At 64.5% G+C, this 15,864-nt stretch overlaps 2 protein-coding genes across 19 annotated transcripts in view; one reads left to right on the top strand and one right to left on the bottom strand.

Moving 5' to 3' along the window:
* Positions 1–10,735, top strand: part of PKD1 (polycystin 1, transient receptor potential channel interacting) — a 40,862-nt gene extending 30,127 nt beyond the window's left edge. For 4 of the 6 annotated variants that reach the window (XM_027613505.2, XM_027613503.2, XM_027613506.2 and 1 more), the window contains 22 exons: positions 61–313; positions 393–588; positions 1,444–1,614; positions 1,696–1,839; positions 1,930–2,140; positions 2,228–2,354; positions 3,157–3,273; positions 3,377–3,426; positions 3,666–3,850; positions 3,962–4,055; positions 5,569–5,687; positions 5,767–5,969; positions 6,053–6,247; positions 6,686–6,825; positions 7,178–7,290; positions 7,471–7,618; positions 7,689–7,817; positions 8,058–8,232; positions 8,391–8,681; positions 8,764–8,898; positions 8,980–9,285; positions 9,381–10,735. In XM_027613505.2, the coding sequence (XP_027469306.2) occupies positions 61–313; positions 393–588; positions 1,444–1,614; positions 1,696–1,839; positions 1,930–2,140; positions 2,228–2,354; positions 3,157–3,273; positions 3,377–3,426; positions 3,666–3,850; positions 3,962–4,055; positions 5,569–5,687; positions 5,767–5,969; positions 6,053–6,247; positions 6,686–6,825; positions 7,178–7,290; positions 7,471–7,618; positions 7,689–7,817; positions 8,058–8,232; positions 8,391–8,681; positions 8,764–8,898; positions 8,980–9,285; positions 9,381–9,848 (3,970 nt within the window). In that variant the 3' untranslated portion in view covers positions 9,849–10,735. Of the gene's footprint in view, positions 1–60; positions 314–392; positions 589–1,443; positions 1,615–1,695; positions 1,840–1,929; positions 2,141–2,227; positions 2,355–3,156; positions 3,274–3,376; positions 3,427–3,665; positions 3,851–3,961; positions 4,056–5,568; positions 5,688–5,766; positions 5,970–6,052; positions 6,248–6,685; positions 6,826–7,177; positions 7,291–7,470; positions 7,619–7,688; positions 7,818–8,057; positions 8,233–8,390; positions 8,682–8,763; positions 8,899–8,979; positions 9,286–9,380 lie in introns of those variants that run through there. The other 2 variants (XM_027613504.2, XR_003523340.2) reach the window with 2 other exon arrangements.
* A 149-nt stretch (positions 10,736–10,884) lies between these two features.
* Positions 10,885–15,864, bottom strand: part of TSC2 (TSC complex subunit 2) — a 33,136-nt gene continuing 28,156 nt past the window's right edge. For 11 of the 13 annotated variants that reach the window (XM_027613508.2, XM_027613512.2, XM_027613519.2 and 8 more), the window contains 10 exons: positions 15,547–15,677; positions 14,576–15,072; positions 14,259–14,334; positions 13,914–14,000; positions 12,972–13,158; positions 12,561–12,700; positions 11,579–11,657; positions 11,412–11,503; positions 11,227–11,325; positions 10,885–11,124 (listed from right to left, as the gene is read on the bottom strand). In XM_027613508.2, coding sequence (XP_027469309.1) covers positions 10,954–11,124; positions 11,227–11,325; positions 11,412–11,503; positions 11,579–11,657; positions 12,561–12,700; positions 12,972–13,158; positions 13,914–14,000; positions 14,259–14,334; positions 14,576–15,072; positions 15,547–15,677 — 1,559 coding nt within the window. In that variant the 3' untranslated portion in view covers positions 10,885–10,953. Of the gene's footprint in view, positions 11,125–11,226; positions 11,326–11,411; positions 11,504–11,578; positions 11,658–12,560; positions 12,701–12,971; positions 13,159–13,913; positions 14,001–14,258; positions 14,335–14,575; positions 15,073–15,546; positions 15,678–15,864 lie in introns of those variants that run through there. The other 2 variants (XM_027613514.2, XR_003523341.2) reach the window with 2 other exon arrangements.

Here is a 15,864-nt window from a genome sequence, read left to right as displayed (position 1 = left end):
GTCACTCAGAGCCTGGGGCCGGGCAGCGTCTGGCTGTGACACTCCCCCAACTTTTCCCAGGACCAGAGACCCAGGCGGGACTTACTACCTGAACCTGACTAGCCACTTCCACTGGTCAGCGCTGGAAGTGACCGTGGGCCTCTACGCGTCCCTATGCCAGTACTTCAGTGAGAAGGACATGATGTGGAGGACGGAGGGGCTTGTGCCTTTGGAGGAGACCTCGCCCAGCCAGGCCGTCTGCCTTACCCGCCACCTCACAGCCTTCGGGGCCAGCCTCTTTGTGCCCCCCAGCCACATCCACTTCATCTTCCCGGTGAGTGGCACCACGTTCCTTGTCCTGAGGAGGTGGGGCGTGGGCTGTGCCTCCGGGCCTGACGGCTCTGTCTCCCCAGGAGCCAGCCTCAGGCACGAACTACATCGTTTTGCTGACGTGTTCCGTGTGCCTGGTGACCTATGCGGTCATGGCCGTGATCCTGCGTAAGCTGGACCAGCTGGACGTCAGCCGGGTCCGCGTCATCCCTTTCTGCGGGAAGGCGGGCCGCTTCAAGTACGAGATCCTGGTCAAGACCGGCTGGGGCCGAGGCTCAGGTGAGGGACGGGCTCCCTCATCCAGGCCCCCGGGCCGCCCCTGCTTGCTCTTTCTGGCTCACTGTCCCTTGTAGACGACAGACCCAGGGCTTGGTTTACCCACTGCTTTGTGTGTAGGAGCTCGTCAGGCTTCTCGGGGCTCTTTGGCCGCGTAGGGCACCCGGGCGCGGGGCCTGCCCACATGAGCGAGCTGACAGTCCGTGCAGGGGGCACGAGCCGTTACTGGGAAGACGGTACCCATAGCGAGCGAGGACAGCGTGACTTGGATGTTAGACACACTGGAAACCAAAGCGTTCGGTTTCTTGATGCAAAACTTGTCTCGTGGTCTGGACGGTGCCCCCACGTGGCTGCAGGATTTCCCGCACCTGCCGCATTGCGCCCCAGCCGTTCTCTCCTGACTGCTGTCCTTGTTTGCGTGGGAACGTTTGAGGTGAACCCTCCACAGTGCCCACGTGCCCAGTGACTTTTGATCAGAATTCCTCTCCCCGTGCTACCAGTTTTCACGTCTTCCCTGTGCTTTCACCCTTTGGAGGACCCAGTTCTGTAAAACATTGTGCGCGTTTATCCCTGGGATGGGAGCAGGGAACCGGCGGGTGCGTGGGGACGGGCCGCCGGTCGGAGCGCTGGTCCGTCGTTCCCAGAGCGGACCAGAGAGCTCGAGGCCACATTTGGGCCTCCTGCAGTCACTCGGTTAAGCCGCTCGGATGCCAAGCATGCGCGCCATGGGGGCCGAGTCTCTGGCGCGCTGAGGTAGCTGACGTGGGTCTGTGCGGAGCCAGGACCGCCCGCATCTGGTGGATGAAGGAAGGCATGCCTAGGCTCACGTGTCTGGTCTATGTGTCTGCCCACCCGCAGGTACCACGGCACACGTGGGCATCATGCTGTATGGGGCGGAGGGCCGCAGCGGCCACCGGCACCTGGACGGGGACAGAGCCTTCCGTCGCAACAGCCTGGACGTGTTCCAGATCGCCACTCCGCACAGCCTGGGCAGCGTGCGCAGGATCCGCGTGTGGCACGACAACAAAGGTCTGTGGGGGCGCTTGCGGCTGCCCCACCGGCACCCCGCCAGCGCCCTCCTGCCTGACTCAGCCCCCCCCCTCCCCTCAGGGCTCAGCCCCGCCTGGTTCCTGCAGCACATCATCGTCAGGGACCTACAGAATGCCCGCAGCACCTTTTTCCTGGTCAATGACTGGCTCTCGGTGGAGACTGAGGCCAACGGCGGCCTCGTGGAGAAGGATGTGCTGGCAGCAAGTAAGGGCCCTGCCCGTCCCCGCCCCAACAGCCTGGAGGGGTGGCCCTGTGCCTCTGCCCTCCTGAAGCCCTCCCCTGCCCTCTGCCCAGGTGACGTGGCCCTGCGGCGGTTCCGGCGCCTCCTAGTGGCTGAGCTGCAGCGTGGCTTCTTTGACAAGCACATCTGGCTGTCCCTTTGGGACCGGCCGCCTCGGAGCCGCTTCACGCGCGTCCAGAGGGCCACCTGCTGTGTCCTCCTTCTCTGCCTCTTCCTGGGCGCCAACGCCGTGTGGTACGGGGTCGTGGGAGACGCTGCCTACAGGTGGGTGCCACGCTGCTAGGGTCCAGGGGGCCCCTCCCGCCCTCCAGCCTGACCCAGCCCGGGTCTCTCTTTTCTCCTGCCATGCAGCACGGGTCCTGTGTCCGCTCTGATCCCGCTGAGTGTTGACACAGTTGCCGTCGGCCTGGTGTCCAGTGTGGTCGTCTATCCCGTCTACTTGGTCATCCTGTTTCTCTTCCGGATGTCCCGGAGCAAGGTGGGCTGGGCACCGTGGAGCTCCCGGAGGGTGGAGTATGGGCCTTACCGCTTGTGCCGAGGGCTGTCCAGGGTGGCCGCCAGAGAGAGAGAGTCAGCGAGGTCAGCAGCACTGACTGGTTTTTAGCTAGACAGACCCAAGGAAACAGAGCACTGCAGATTGTCAAACTCATGCACGACTCAAGGGGACCTTGCCGCTGAGGCCACAGAAACCAGCAGGATGGATGGGGGTCCCGTGAACTGCTGTCCACCAGCCTGTCACATGACTGAGGTGAAACGGACAAGTTCCTGGGAGGACAAGCTCCCAGACCGACTCGGGAGGAAATCACAAACCAGAGCCGACCTCTAGCAAGAGGCCGGCAGAGCCCTGTGAGACCTCATACGTGCACAAGCCCAGATGGCCTCTCTGACGGGCCCGCCACTGCCGAAGAATCCACAGCAGGCTCGTGGACTGACTCGTCCCGGCCCATGCAGCCAGAGCCACACGGGACCTCACAAGACGAGGGAGGTACCGGCTGAACAGTGGTGGCTTCCTTGGAAAGGACCATCTACCGTAGGCCAGGAGTCCAGCACAGTGACCGGCAGCTGCCTGGGGCTGCTTGTGTTCAGTTATCCTGGACTTCCTCAGGTGCACCAGCCACATTTCACGTGCTCTGTAGCAGCATGGGCCTCGTGGCTACCACCTGGACAGTTCAGATGCAGAACATGTGCATCATTCTAGAATATTCTCTAGCACAGCACCAGTCTAGGCTCTGCTCAGGAGGCAGAAGTGCCTCCCGCTGACTGCCTGTCTCTTCCCGTAGGTGGCCGGGGGCCCGAGCTCCACCCCCGCAGGGCCGCAGGTACTGGACATCGACAGCTACCTGGACTCATCTGTGCTGGACAGCTCCTTCCTCACTTTCCCGGGTCTGCGCATGGAGGTGAGTGTGCCCCCAGGGGCTCTGCCGGGGCAGGCGGGGGCGGGGGGGCCTCCTGCCACTCAGGCGGCCCAGAGTCTGAGGTATACTCTGCACTTCTCAATAGGCCTTTGCTGGACAAATGAAAAGTGACTTATTTTCGGATGATTCTAAAAGGTAGGTGTCCACAGAGAAGATGGGAGCCTTGGTTTAGGTCCGCCACACCCCGTGTGTGCCATGTTATGGCCGTGTGGGCTGTTGCGTGTCCTCGGCAGGTGCTTGCGGGCCCTGGGTGTTGCCACACGCTATCTCAGCCATGTTTGTTCAGAAGCCTCTTGTGTCCGTGTGTGGTGGACTCGGGAATATGTGCACATGTGGTCCCCTGGGCTCCCTCATTTGACCTGTGTGCCCTGCAGCCTGGTGTGCTGGCCATCCAGCGAGGGCACGCTTCATTGGCCAGACTTGCTGAGTGACCCCTCCATCGTGGGCAACACCCTGCAGCGGCTGGCCCGGGGCCGTGTGGGCCGCACGCTGGGCCCAGAGGAGGACGGTCTCTCCCTGGTCAGCCCCTCCTCACCTGCCAAATACTTCTCGGCTTCAGGTGAACAGGGGTGGGGAGGAGTGGTATCTTCGTGCTCTCCCCAGGGAGGGTCCAAGGTTGGGGGTTGGAGGGGCCCACGCCCTCCCTGACGTGTTCCTCCTCTCCCCCTAGATGAGGATCTGATTCGGCAGATCCTGGCTGAAGGGGCCAGCAGCCTGGCTCCCACCCAGGACACTCAAGTAGAAACAGATCTGCTCACTGGCCTGTGAGTGCCTGTCCTGGGGGTTGGGAGGCAGTGGGGAGCCCAGGCCGAGAAGCCCTGTTCCCCTCTGGGGCCCAGCCTTGTGCTGTGCTGGGTCCCCCACTGCGGGGCTGGGCGATGTGTGGGAAGGACCTCACGGGGTGGCCCCGGGCCAGTAACCATTGCCTGCAGGCTACAGAAGTGAGTGGCGAGTGGAGGGCAAAGGCAGCCAGCGTGAGGCAGGGCCTGGCTGCAGGGAGGGGTCTCCGGCATGTTTTCTAAATAGTCTTTGTTTTTTTGGCAGAAACTGTTTGGATTTTATATTTTTAAGACTTTCTCAATTTCTGGGCTGGATGGTTCATATAAAATTATATTTATTTTTTTCCTCTAATATCTATTTTCCTATTCTTTTTTTAACTTTTCTCATTTTCAAGCAACCAAAAATCACAGACGTAAACTGTCCCAGAACACAGAGAAAAGGGGAAAGCATCTCGAATCCTTTTACAAAAACACATAACTGTGGCATGATTGTATTTTTATGAAGAAATTGCCAGTCGACTCAAAAGGTCTCTAATATGGGGAAATCCTGGGATAGTAGCTCTAAGCGGAGCAGACCCGGTACCTCCAGCCCAAGACGCTGCCTGCCCATGTCGCCGCGTGCAGGGCAGGACTCGGTCATTGGTGTCGCCTGGCTGTCCTAGCAGTGACTGGCCACCTGCACGAGCGAGAGCGCCTCGTGTCTGTAGGAGACTCTTGAAGCCAGACACACTGAGCACAGCTCCAGGCCAGGTGGCTGCTCGCACCGTGAACGGTCAGGGCACAGCTGTGCAGAGACCACAGCAGGTGTGCACGCTTGCCCCCCACGAGGCACCTGTCGCATTCCCGCTTCACGTTCCCCCTGCCTCCCATCTGCCCCTGCAGCCCCCCCTTCTCTGGTGGAGCAGCTCTGAAGCTGGCAAGGTCCGCCAGGCATCCCCCGGTTCGCAGAGCACATGTGCTGTTGGAATTTGAAAGACAAATAGGTCTCCTCACCCAAAAACTAATGGTCTTAGTTCACAGAGCTGCATCAGAGCACGGGTGGTTGAGGGCGAAGGTGGGAGGTGTGGGCAGCGCTCACTGGGAGGTTTCAGGCTGAGTAGTTGTGTGGGTGTGAAGAGCAGGCCAGGCCCGGGGCTTGGGGACAGGGCTGGCGGCCGCTGCAGCGGTGCGGTGAGTGGTGGACCGGGTCCCAGGCGGGTGCGGCAAGGACTCCATCCACTGGTGGAGGAAGCGGGAGGTGAGGGGGAGCCGGGAAGGGAGGCTGACACAGGTCTGCAGCGTGAGGAGCAGGGTGGGTGTTGGGGCTCCTCCTCAGAGTCCCTGGTGGGGTTCTGAGCCCCAGCACCAGGTCCACCCGGCTTGGGGCGGTGTCTTCCGTCTCTCTGCTGACCGTGGGGGAGGGGGCTGCACAGCCAAAGAGGCTCAGGAGCTGGAACTGCCTGCCGCCTCTCCTCTCGGCGCCAGGTGAGCAGGACTACTCCCCTTTTCTGTGCTTCAGGTCCAGCGCCCCTGGGGAGAGGACAGAGACGCTGATGCTGCCGAGGCTGGGGGAGAGGGGGCTGCCCAGCCCAGGTCTGACCTGGGAGCAGCCGCAGTCGGCAAAGCTCTCCAGCACAGGTGCATTCTGGGGTCCCCAGGACGCCCCTCCACGCCCCTTCCTGTGGGCTGCCTGTCACCAGTCTGTCTCCCTCCCCAGGGCTGGTGGACGGTCTGCGGAGGCGGCTGCTGCCGGCCTGGTGTGCGCCCCTGGCCCATGGACTCAGCCTGCTCTTGGTGGCTGCGACTGTGGGGGTCTCGGGCTGGGTGGGTGCCAGCTTCCCCCCTGGCGTGAGTGTGATGTGGCTCTTCTCAAGCAGCTCCAGCTTCCTGGCCTCCTTCCTTGGCTGGGAGCCTCTCAAGGTAAGTGGGATGTGGGGGCCCAGCTGCCAGGCTCTGGCACCTGTGGGCCCCTCTGATGCCCACCCCCCCCACCCCTGACGTAGGTCCTGCTGGAAGCCCTGTACTTCTCACTGGTGGCCAAGCGGCTCCATCCTGACGAGGATGACACCCTGGTGGAGAGCCCAGCCGTGACGCCTGTGAGCGAGCGTGTGCCCCGCGTGCGGCCCCCCCACGGCTTTGCGCTCTTCCTGGCAAAGGAGGAAGCCCAAAAGGTCAAGAAGCTGCACGGGATGCTGAGGGTGAGCTCAGGCACAGCTGACCAGCAGCTGTGCTCCTGTCCCCCGTCTGGGCCAGCGCGGTGTCTTCCTGTATGTTCTCCCTTTGTCGAAAACCTCCCACCTGCCCTTAGCTCCCCACAGAAGACCCTTTGGCTCCTGCCCCACCTTCTGTCACCTGCCCCACCTTCTGTCACCCCCGATTCATACCGCCCCAGTCCTTGCTCTGCCTCTTCTCATGCTGACATCAAATGCCTCCTACTGCCTGGCCTCTAGGGATCCTGGGGGTGGTCTCAGCCTTTGGTGGGACCGTGTCTGCCCCCTACCCCTGGCGGGGCATCGGCAGGTGTCTGGGCTGCCTTCTTGGCACCAGGCACCTTGGCCGTGGGCAGTTTGCTGGCCAGCTCTGTTGCGGTGGGCCTGAGTGGGATTGGCTGACCCCAGGGCTGTCCTCGCCCCCAGAGCCTCCTGGTGTATATGCTCTTCCTGCTGGTGACGCTGCTGGCCAACCACGGGGATGCCTCATGCCACAACCATGCCTACCGCTTGCAGAGTGCCATCAAACAGGAGCTGGGCAGCCAGGCCTTCCTGGCCATCACCCGGTACGGACACCCCTGAGTGCACACACGTACCCGCCGGCCAGGGAGCTGCTGATGCCAACCAGGTCCCATCTTTCCTGGCCTTCTTCCAACCCAGTCCCCGGGGGACGTGGGCAAGTGTCTTGGTACAGTTTTGGTTGTCAAGGACTGGATATGGTGCCCAGGATAGCCCCCTGACACTTATTTGCCCCAAATACCAGTAGCCTAAGATGAGGGAATGCGAGTCTTTCCCTTGTCCCGCCGGGTGGCCCTGGCAGCCTGCTGTTGGCTGGGCTGGGGCTGCAGGAGCGATGCTCTCTGGGGCTCTGACCCGCCTGCCCCATGGGGTGGAGCGTGTGACTGTGTCTGTGGGCAGGTCTGAGGAGTTCTGGCCGTGGATGTCGCACGTGCTGCTCCCCTACATCCACGGGAACCGGTCCAGCCCAGAGCTGGGGCCCCCACGGCTGCGTCAGGTGCGGCTGCAAGAAGGTGAGCGGCTTCTGGCTGATTGCCGTGTGCCCTTTACCTTCTCCCTGCTGTTTCTTTATCTGTGAAACCAGGACCTCTACCTTCTGGGCTCAGGGAGGGTTTGGGCGATCGTGTTGGGCCCACCCCAGGAAGCTGGTCAACAGTAAGTGCTCCTGGTTTAGTCCTGCTCATTCCCTGCAGCGCTCTGCCCAGACCCTCCTGGTTCAGGGGTGCCTGCGTGCTCTGCGGCCTCTGGCACCTTCAGCACCGGTGACTATGGCATTGGCTGGGGGAGTGCTGCCCACAATGGCTCGGAGACGTGGGCCTACTCTGCACCAGACCTGCTGGGGTGAGCACAGAGGGCGCGCCTGGGGTTCCTGCAGGGCCAGGGCCTGGCTCTAACACTGTTCCTTCGTCAGCAGTGTCTGGTCCTGGGGCTACTGCGCTGTGTACGACAGCGGGGGCTACGTGCAGGAGCTGGGGCTGAGCCTGGAAGAGAGCCGCGCGCAGCTGGGCTTCCTGCAGCTGCACAACTGGATCGACAACAGGTGCGGTGTCTGAGCTCCGTGCCACCCCCCTCATCCGCCCTGCAGGACCTCAGGCAGGCACACGGCCCCTACCGGCCCTCCTCCCACCACCAACTTTGCGGCTCCCCATTCGTTCCTGACGAGCCTCACTGACCACTCGACCTCCACCTCTTCCCGGGTCCATGCATCACCCGCCCCGAGAGCCCCTTCCTCAGGGAAGGCACGCAGGTCTTCTCACCCCGCCCCCTTCTCGCCGCGTAGGAGCCGCGCCGTGTTCGTGGAGCTCACGCGCTACAGCCCGGCCGTGGGGCTCCACGCCGCCATCACGCTGCGCCTCGAGTTCCCTGCAGCCGGGCACGCCGTGACCGCCCTCAGTGTGCGCCCGTTCCCGCTGCAGCGCCTGAGCGCCGGCTTCTCCCTGCCGCTTCTCACCTCGGTGGGTGCTGGCCCCGCCCCCGCCCCCGTCCCCGTGGTCCTCCTATCGCAGGCCCCGCTCACTGCTCGCCCCGCCCCATCCCTCACCAACTCCTCCCGGCGCCGGCCCCGCCCACCACCCTCGCCCCGCCCTAGCCAGTGTTGGCCCCGCCCCCGCAGGTGAGCCTGCTGCTGTTCGCGCTGTACTTCTCGGTGGCCGAGGCGCGCGTGTGGCACAGGGAAGGGCGTACACGCGCGGTGCGGCCCGGGGCCTGGGCACGGTGGCTGCTGGTGGCACTGACCGCGGCCGCGGCGCTGGTGCGCCTGGCCCAGCTGGGTGCCGCTGACCGCCAGTGGACCCGCTTCGTGTGCCGCCGCCCGCGCCGCTTCACCAGCTTCGAGCAGGTGGCGCAGCTGAGCGCCGCGGCTCGCGGTCTGGCCGCCTCGCTGCTCTTCCTGCTTCTGGTCAAGGTGAGGGCTGGGCCGGCGGGGGCTGGCTAGGGTCTGGGCCGGGCTGGCCGGGGTTCGGTCAGCTGACCCCACTTGCCCGCAGGCCGCACAGCAGCTGCGCTTCGTGCGCCAGTGGTCGGTTTTCGGCAAGACGCTGTGCCGGGCCCTGCCAGAGCTCGTGGGGGCCGCCGTGGGCCTGGTGGCGCTCGCTGTGGCCTACACCCAGCTGGCCGTTCTGGTAGGTGACGACGGTGAGGCCGGCGGGGGAGGGTGGCGTAGCCCAGGAGGCGCTCCTCACCCGCGCCACCTTTCCGTGCAGCTGGTGTCCTCCTGTGTGGATTCGTTTCGGAGTGCGGCCCGGGCCCTCTTGGTGCTGTGCCCTGGGTCCGGGGCTCCTGCCCTGTGCCCTACTGAATCCTGGCGCCTGTCCCCCCTGCTGTGCACGGGGCTCTGGGCCCTGCGGGTGTGGGGGGCCCTGAGGCTGGGGGCAGTCCTCCTGCGGTGGCGGTACCATGCTCTGCGTGGCGAGCTCTACCGACCAGCCTGGGAGCCACAGGACTATGAGATGGTGGAGCTGTTCTTACGCAGGCTGCGCCTCTGGATGGGCTTCAGCAAGGTTAAGGAGGTGGGTACGGCCCAGTGGGGGGGAGAGGGACGCACCCTGGGCCCAGGTGAGCCCAGGGTGCAGCCGGACTGACCGAGCCCCTGTGCCGCCCCCAGTTCCGCCACAAAGTCCGCTTCGAAGGGATGGAGCAGCTGCCTTCCCGCTCCTCCAGGGGCTCCAAGTCTTCCCCGGATGCACCACCCCCCAGCGGGGGCTCTGACACCTCACGGCCCTCCACCTCCTCCAGCCAGCTGGACACGCTGAGCGGGGGCCTGGGCCGGTTGGGGCCACGGGGGGAGCCTGAGCCCTCACGGCTCCAAGCCGTGTTCGAGGCCCTCCTTACCCAGTTCGACCGACTCAACCAGGCCACAGAGGATGTCTACCAGCTGGAGCAGAGGCTGCAGAACCTGCAGGGCCGCAGGAGCACTGGTCCCCCAGCCTCCCCTCCCCGCAGCCCCTCCTCACACCTGCGGCTAGCCCTGCCCAGCCGTCTTGCCCGGGCCAGCCGAGGCATGGGCCTGGCTACTGGCCCCAGCAGGGCTTCCCTGCGGGCTAAGAACAAGGTCCACCCCAGCAGCACTTAACCCCTGGGCCCTGGGCTCATCACCCTTCCCTGGGGTGGGTCTGTGGCTTCACTCTGGCTTCTTGAAGGGAGCCGGAGCAGACACCGCTCAGTATTAACTTCTGCCGCCCTCAAGGTCTTGGGCCAGGCAGGAGAGCTGCACGAAGGTCCCCCTGGGAGGAGGCAGCCGTCGTCTCTGTCTGGGGGGTCTCAGCACTTTAAAGAGGCCATGTGGGCAGCCCCCAGCTCCCCATGGGAGGACACAGCAGTATTGGGCCGAGTGCCCAGCCTCTGAGATGCTAATTTATTACCAGAGTCCTCAGGTACAGCGGGCTGTGCCCGGCCCCACCTCCTGGGCAGATCTCTCCCCTTTGCTAAGGATCCAGGCTTCGGGGAGGGAACCTGCCCCTCCCGTGGTCTTCCCCCCCTAAGTTATTACCTCTCCTGTGCCCCTGCTGAGTGCACTCCCCTTCTGCTGCCGTCTGTGTGTCTATCGTCAGTAATTTATATGGGGTTAAAATGTATATATTTTTGTACGTCGCTCTTTTTCACTAGGGCCCAGGGACCCGCTAGCTGAAGCAGTCCTGTGCCCACTGTCACCCACATTGAGGGGCAGCGGGGACAGCAGAGCAGGCCTCCCTCCCCAGACACCTGACCGGAGGGCCAGCACCGGCCTGGGACAGGTGCTGGGAGGGGAGGCTTGTTAGAAGGGCCCAGTCCCCTCCTAGGCAGTTCTGTCTCTCTCCCCCCCCCCCCCGGGGGGGCCTTGTTCTGCGCCCAAGGCTGCGCAGCGAGAAGGCAGGGCCCAGACCTGCTGGTGCCGGGTCGGGGTGAGGAGCAGGGCGAGGGAAAGACCGAGGTGGTCAGGTGGAAAGAGCCCTCCCCGGGGGCTGGCTCCTGGGGCTGGGGCAGGTGAGCACAGGGCCGTGTGTGGTGGTGTGGATGGCCCAGACAGGCCCCGCACCATGGCTGGCTGGGGGGGGGGGCTGCCCAAGCTAGCGCCTTGATCCCACCCCCACCGGACAAAGTCAAATAAACCAGCTAGCTGACTGCATCTGTGTCTGAGCCACGCAGGCCAGGAGCCACTGCGGCTTTATTTCGTGCACACACGTCCACGCGGGGCAGCCTCACACGAACTCCGTGAAGTCATCCACTGAGGAGATGAGGCGCTTCCGCTGGCCCGTCTCATACGTGGGCGTGGGCTCTGCCGGCGCCTGAGCAGGGGCTTTGGCGTGGCCCGGGGGGTGCATCTGCATCAGGGGCAGGCTGGGGTTGGAATAGTGGGCTTCCTCCCGGATCTGTAGGAGATGGGAACTTCAGCAGCCAGCCCCGAGGCAGGGGGCACATGTGCCCCCCCCCCCCCCGCCCGCCACAGGGGGTCTGGGTCCCCTCTTCCCTACCCGGTGGCGGAGCCGCTTGATGTGGCGGAGCCTGGCGATCCACTTGGAGGGGTAGATGTCAGTGGGGTTGGAGCGGCTGTGATGTACCTGTGAGGCCATCTGGGGGCAGGGGGGGAGTGGTGAGCCCTCGTGGGGTGGCACCTGTGGGCACTTCCCACCCCCCCCGGCCCATCCTCTCTGCTCACGTTTGCGTGCAGAGCCATCTGACGGGCCACAAAAGGCAGGTTGCGGTCTGACACGATCTTGGCCACGCTGGTATCCACGAGACCCTCCATGTCTGGGGAGAAACAGAGCTCACCCCAAGGCTCAGGGTCCTGAGTACCACCCTGCCCCGCCCCGCCCCGCAGCTCACCTTTCCTGCACTGCAGGGTCACCAGGTTGCACTCATAGTCCAGGGGGGTGATGATGACATGGACAAAGTTGAACTGACCCTGCCCGGATAAGAGCAGAGGTCACCCGGCCCCGAGGACCACTGTCTGCCACTTCCTCCCTCAGCTCGGGCAGGTGGTGGGCTCATCAGGGCGGGTGGCTCGCTACCTGAACAAGCCTGGGCTCTGCTGCTCACACCCTCCTTCCCACCACAGCTGCCTTCCCTCTCAAAACCCCACCTATTCCACATCTGGTTCCCAACCACTGAACCCACCGAGTTCAGATTCAGTCATGACCCCAGACAGGTCTGCGGCCCCTGTCCTCCCCTCCCTGTGGCTCCGGCTGCCACTTGCCTGTCACCCAAGAGCAGCACAAGGAGCTCGGCACGTGCCCAGCCCCCAGCTCTGCACCGCTGCCCGCTCCTGGCTTCTGTCCGGTGACCTCGCCCGAGGCTCCCCGCTGTGTTCAGAACACACCCGCAAACTTCTGAGCACCGGCACCCCTGCCGCTGGGGCCGCCCCGGGCTCCCCACTGCCCGGCCTCACAGCTGTCTGGCACAGCCCCCCGCACCCCGTGACAAGTCTCCCGGACTCAGCCCGCCTCCCACCGTGGGGCCTTGAGCCCTAGCGGCATCCTCTGAGAAAGGTGGTGACCCAGAAACCGACCCCAGCTGCCGTGGGCACACAAGGGAGGTGCCAGGCAGACGGACTCGGAGCCCTTCCGGAGACACAGCACCTCCCGGGCACCCCACAGCCCGCTAAGTACACGTGCACAGCAACTCCGCGACCCCCCGCACCACCGCCGCCGGTGCCCCGGCTTCCGTGGGAAGCCCGTGGGGCCACTGTCCCCGTCATGGTCATTCCAGAGAAGGACGCTGGCTCCCAGGGGGGTCTGCACGGGAGGCCGGTGCCCCTGCGGCCGGCATGCTGACCCTGCCTGGGCCCGCCCCCAGCACCCCCACTCACTCTGATGGTGCCCAGCTTGAAGTCCTCGCCGGAGTCATTGTACACAATGGACACGAAGTCATTGCCCAGATGACGCTTCTTGTCACAGCGGTGCTTGTCCACGTCCTTGGTGGGCATCAGGGTGGCGATGTGGAAGACAGCTGCAAGGCGGACCCGGACGAGCGCTCACAAGGGCTGCTCGGGGCTCGTGTCGGTGGGGCCGGGGCGGGGGGGGGGGCACCTCTCGGCTTCCCCAAGGGCTCTCAGTGCCCGCCCGGCAGCAAGGCACCCCTTCCCGAGGGCAGAGCTTCTGGAAGCGGGGCCGCCAGCCCCCGCACTGCCTGCACGCCCAGACGGGTAAAGGCAGGCCCTTGGCCCCGCCCGTGGCCCCCCCGACGGCGAACGGCGGGAGCTGCGTGGCCAGGCGCGTACCTTGCATGATGTCGTCGTGCCAACAGTAGGTGAACTGGCCGTCCTCCCCACACACATCCAGACCCCCCAGGTACACCTTGTCCGGCTGGCAGTCCTTGAGTTCGATGAGCTTGCCCAGGCCGGTCAGGAACTCCGTGTACCTGTACGAGCCGTGCTCATTGGACAGGATGGCCAGCTCGCTGCTGCTCTGTGGGCAGGGAGGAGCACGCTGGCACCCGCCCCGCCCCCCATGGCTCCCGGGAGCCCTGAGTCTGTACGATGCCGCCCTGCACTCCCATCCAATGTGCTTACGGGACCTTCCCAACACATCAGGAAGCCCAGCAATCCTTGGAACCCCGGCCCCAGGCCCCAGCCCTGCCCCTCACAGGGACCGCCAGCACCTGCCTTCCATCGGTTCTCACACACACGGCAGTCGGAGCGATGCTCTGGACACTTAGGCCGAGTCACCTTGAACCCTTTGCTCAGAACAATTCACGGCCCGCCCACCTCCCTGGGAATGGCCCACGAGGCTGTCCACGTCCACTGTCCACACCCACCCTCCCCCCGTTTACTTCCCTGCCCCACCTACCGTCCCCCACGCAGTGGACACAGCACCAGCCACCCACACTTGCCATTCCCACACAGGAGACTCCTGTCCCTCACTTTCTCCACACCTGGATCCCCAATGCGAGCAGTGCCCTGCTCACACGTGCAAGATCCCGGCACCTGCCGCCACCTCCACAGTGCTTGGCACTCCCTTGGGCACCACGAGCTCACACACTCACCTGTCACTCCTGCCGTGTCCCTGGCACCGGAACGGTACCTGGCATAGGGCTCCCTGAGCACTGGCCATGTGGCAGCTCATGCAGTGACTGAGCTCTGTGACGGACCAGGGTGCAGACCCTGACCCCTACCCCAGGCAGGAAGGCCACACAACTCCACCCTCGCACCCAGGAGCCTCACCTGGCCTTCTCCCACGTACAGGACGGCAATCTTGTGCGTGTCATAGGATGGAATCTGGTCGAGAAGCTGCACTGACCGCTCGAAGGACTACAGCCACAAAGCCCTGCCTGAGCTTGGGCGGAGGCCATCCCCTGCCACCAGCCCTACCACCAGCCCCAGCCTGATGCCCTTCCAGGGAGGGCTCTCCTCACGCAGGTAGGTCACTGTAGGTTGCCCCAGGGAGCTGAGGCTGTACCTTCTGCAAGCCTGGGCTATGGCCGCCACCGCCAAGAGTGAGGGCATCCCACGGCACCCCCCACCCAGGCTCCAGGGGGACCCCACAGGGGAGAGAAGGCACCCACCCACCTCATTGGGTAGAAGGATGGGCTTGTTGGACTCGTCACCAAAGAAAGGTGAATGGTAGAGTTGCAGGAACACAAAACTGCAGGGGGAAAGATGGGGAGAGCCGGGCTGGGAGCTGCGGGCCAGATCGGGGTCACAGCCAGTACTGTCCGCCCACGCACAGAACAGCAGACCTGAGCCTCTCTTGTGGCTCCAATCAGCCACAGGCCCGAGGCCACGCGACCTGCAGCCCAGCCTGTGGCAGGGCCCCTCAGGTACCACGTCCCCACGGGGATCATCCAAGAGCTCCAGCAGCTCCAGCCCCAGAGAGCAAGGCTCACCTGGGATTGATGCCTGGCACCTTCTCAGTATTGGAGGCCCCCGCTCTGCTCTTGAAGGCGTCCTTCTCTGCTCTCTTGCCTCTGCGTGATGGGGCCGAATCAGAGATGGTGTAGCCTCTGGGCCGCAGGCCACTGGGGGAGCGGGGGCAGCTAGAAGGCAAGGGACCCTCGGGCTGCGCGGGGCCCCGGCCCCGGCTCTCTGCGCCTGGGGCTGACCAGGAGGCACCTGCCCCGTCCAGGATCCCGGACTGCGACCGGGCCTTGGCCTCAGGGCTCAGCCGGCCAACGTCAGTCTTGTCTCCAGGGTCCCCCAGCACGTCCTGCAGGGTCTGCAGCTCAGGCGAGGAGCTGGACTTGCTGAGGGGCTGGGAGGGCTGGAAGGAGAGCTCCACAGAAGGCCGGGTGCCCTCAGAAGAGACGGCCCGCTCGATGGGGATCCCTCCAGCCGCCAGCTCCTCTGCAGGGAACTTCTCCTCTTGGCTGGAGCTTGAAGATGACTGCCAAGGAGGAGTCCACGGGACCTCTGTTAGGAGGTACCAGCGAGCACACCCAGGGCTTCACTTGGAGGCGATGAAGCCCCCCCACGCCCCTGGCAGAGCCACAGAGCCCCTTAGTGGCAGGCGGAAACCGCATCCTCTCCCCCAGGACGGCACCGGCCGGTGCCCCACGCCAAGCAGGGGAGACCAGCGCCCGCCCAACCAAAAGGACACCAACGACCAGCAGCTGTCGATCTGCAGGGCCTGCTGGGGAACCCCAGACTGTCCACGCAAGACTGACTAAGAAAGATAGCTAGACTTTTTTTAAATAACAAAAACGGGGGCAAAAGACTTGCCAAAGTTCTGAGCAAGTCCATGCGCGCCACGGAGCATGGAGCGAGGCCCTGCCCCTCTTCCCACAGTACCCTCCTCCTGCTCCCAGGGGCGAGCACCCCCAGGGCACCTAGGGCAGCTCGGGCGCCCTGAGGCACTCACCCTGCTGTAAGCCTCAGCACGGTCACCACGCCGGTCTGTGCCTAGCGTCGCCTCAAAGTCCTCCAACTCCATGGGCTCCGCGGACAAATGAGTCTCGCTTGTGCTCCCCTCCTCCGGAACCACTGCCGAGTCTGGGAGGACACAGATGGGGCTACTAGGTGCTGGCCCGGCCCCTGGGAGCTCACATGGCCCCAAAGGTACCAGCCTCTCCCCAGCAAGAGAGCGCAGTGGGCCCCGCCACGGCCTCACCCCAGGCCTTACTTGCCTGTGGCTCTGAGCCGCCCACACCCCATCAAGTCGCTGCAGGAGGGCACCGAG

Source organism: Zalophus californianus, chromosome 10, assembly GCF_009762305.2.
Source record: "Zalophus californianus isolate mZalCal1 chromosome 10, mZalCal1.pri.v2, whole genome shotgun sequence".
In the NCBI taxonomy this organism is placed as follows: domain Eukaryota; kingdom Metazoa; phylum Chordata; class Mammalia; order Carnivora; family Otariidae; genus Zalophus; species Zalophus californianus.
Note: the sequence above shows the minus strand (reverse complement) of the source record. Positions and strands in the feature narration are given on the sequence as shown.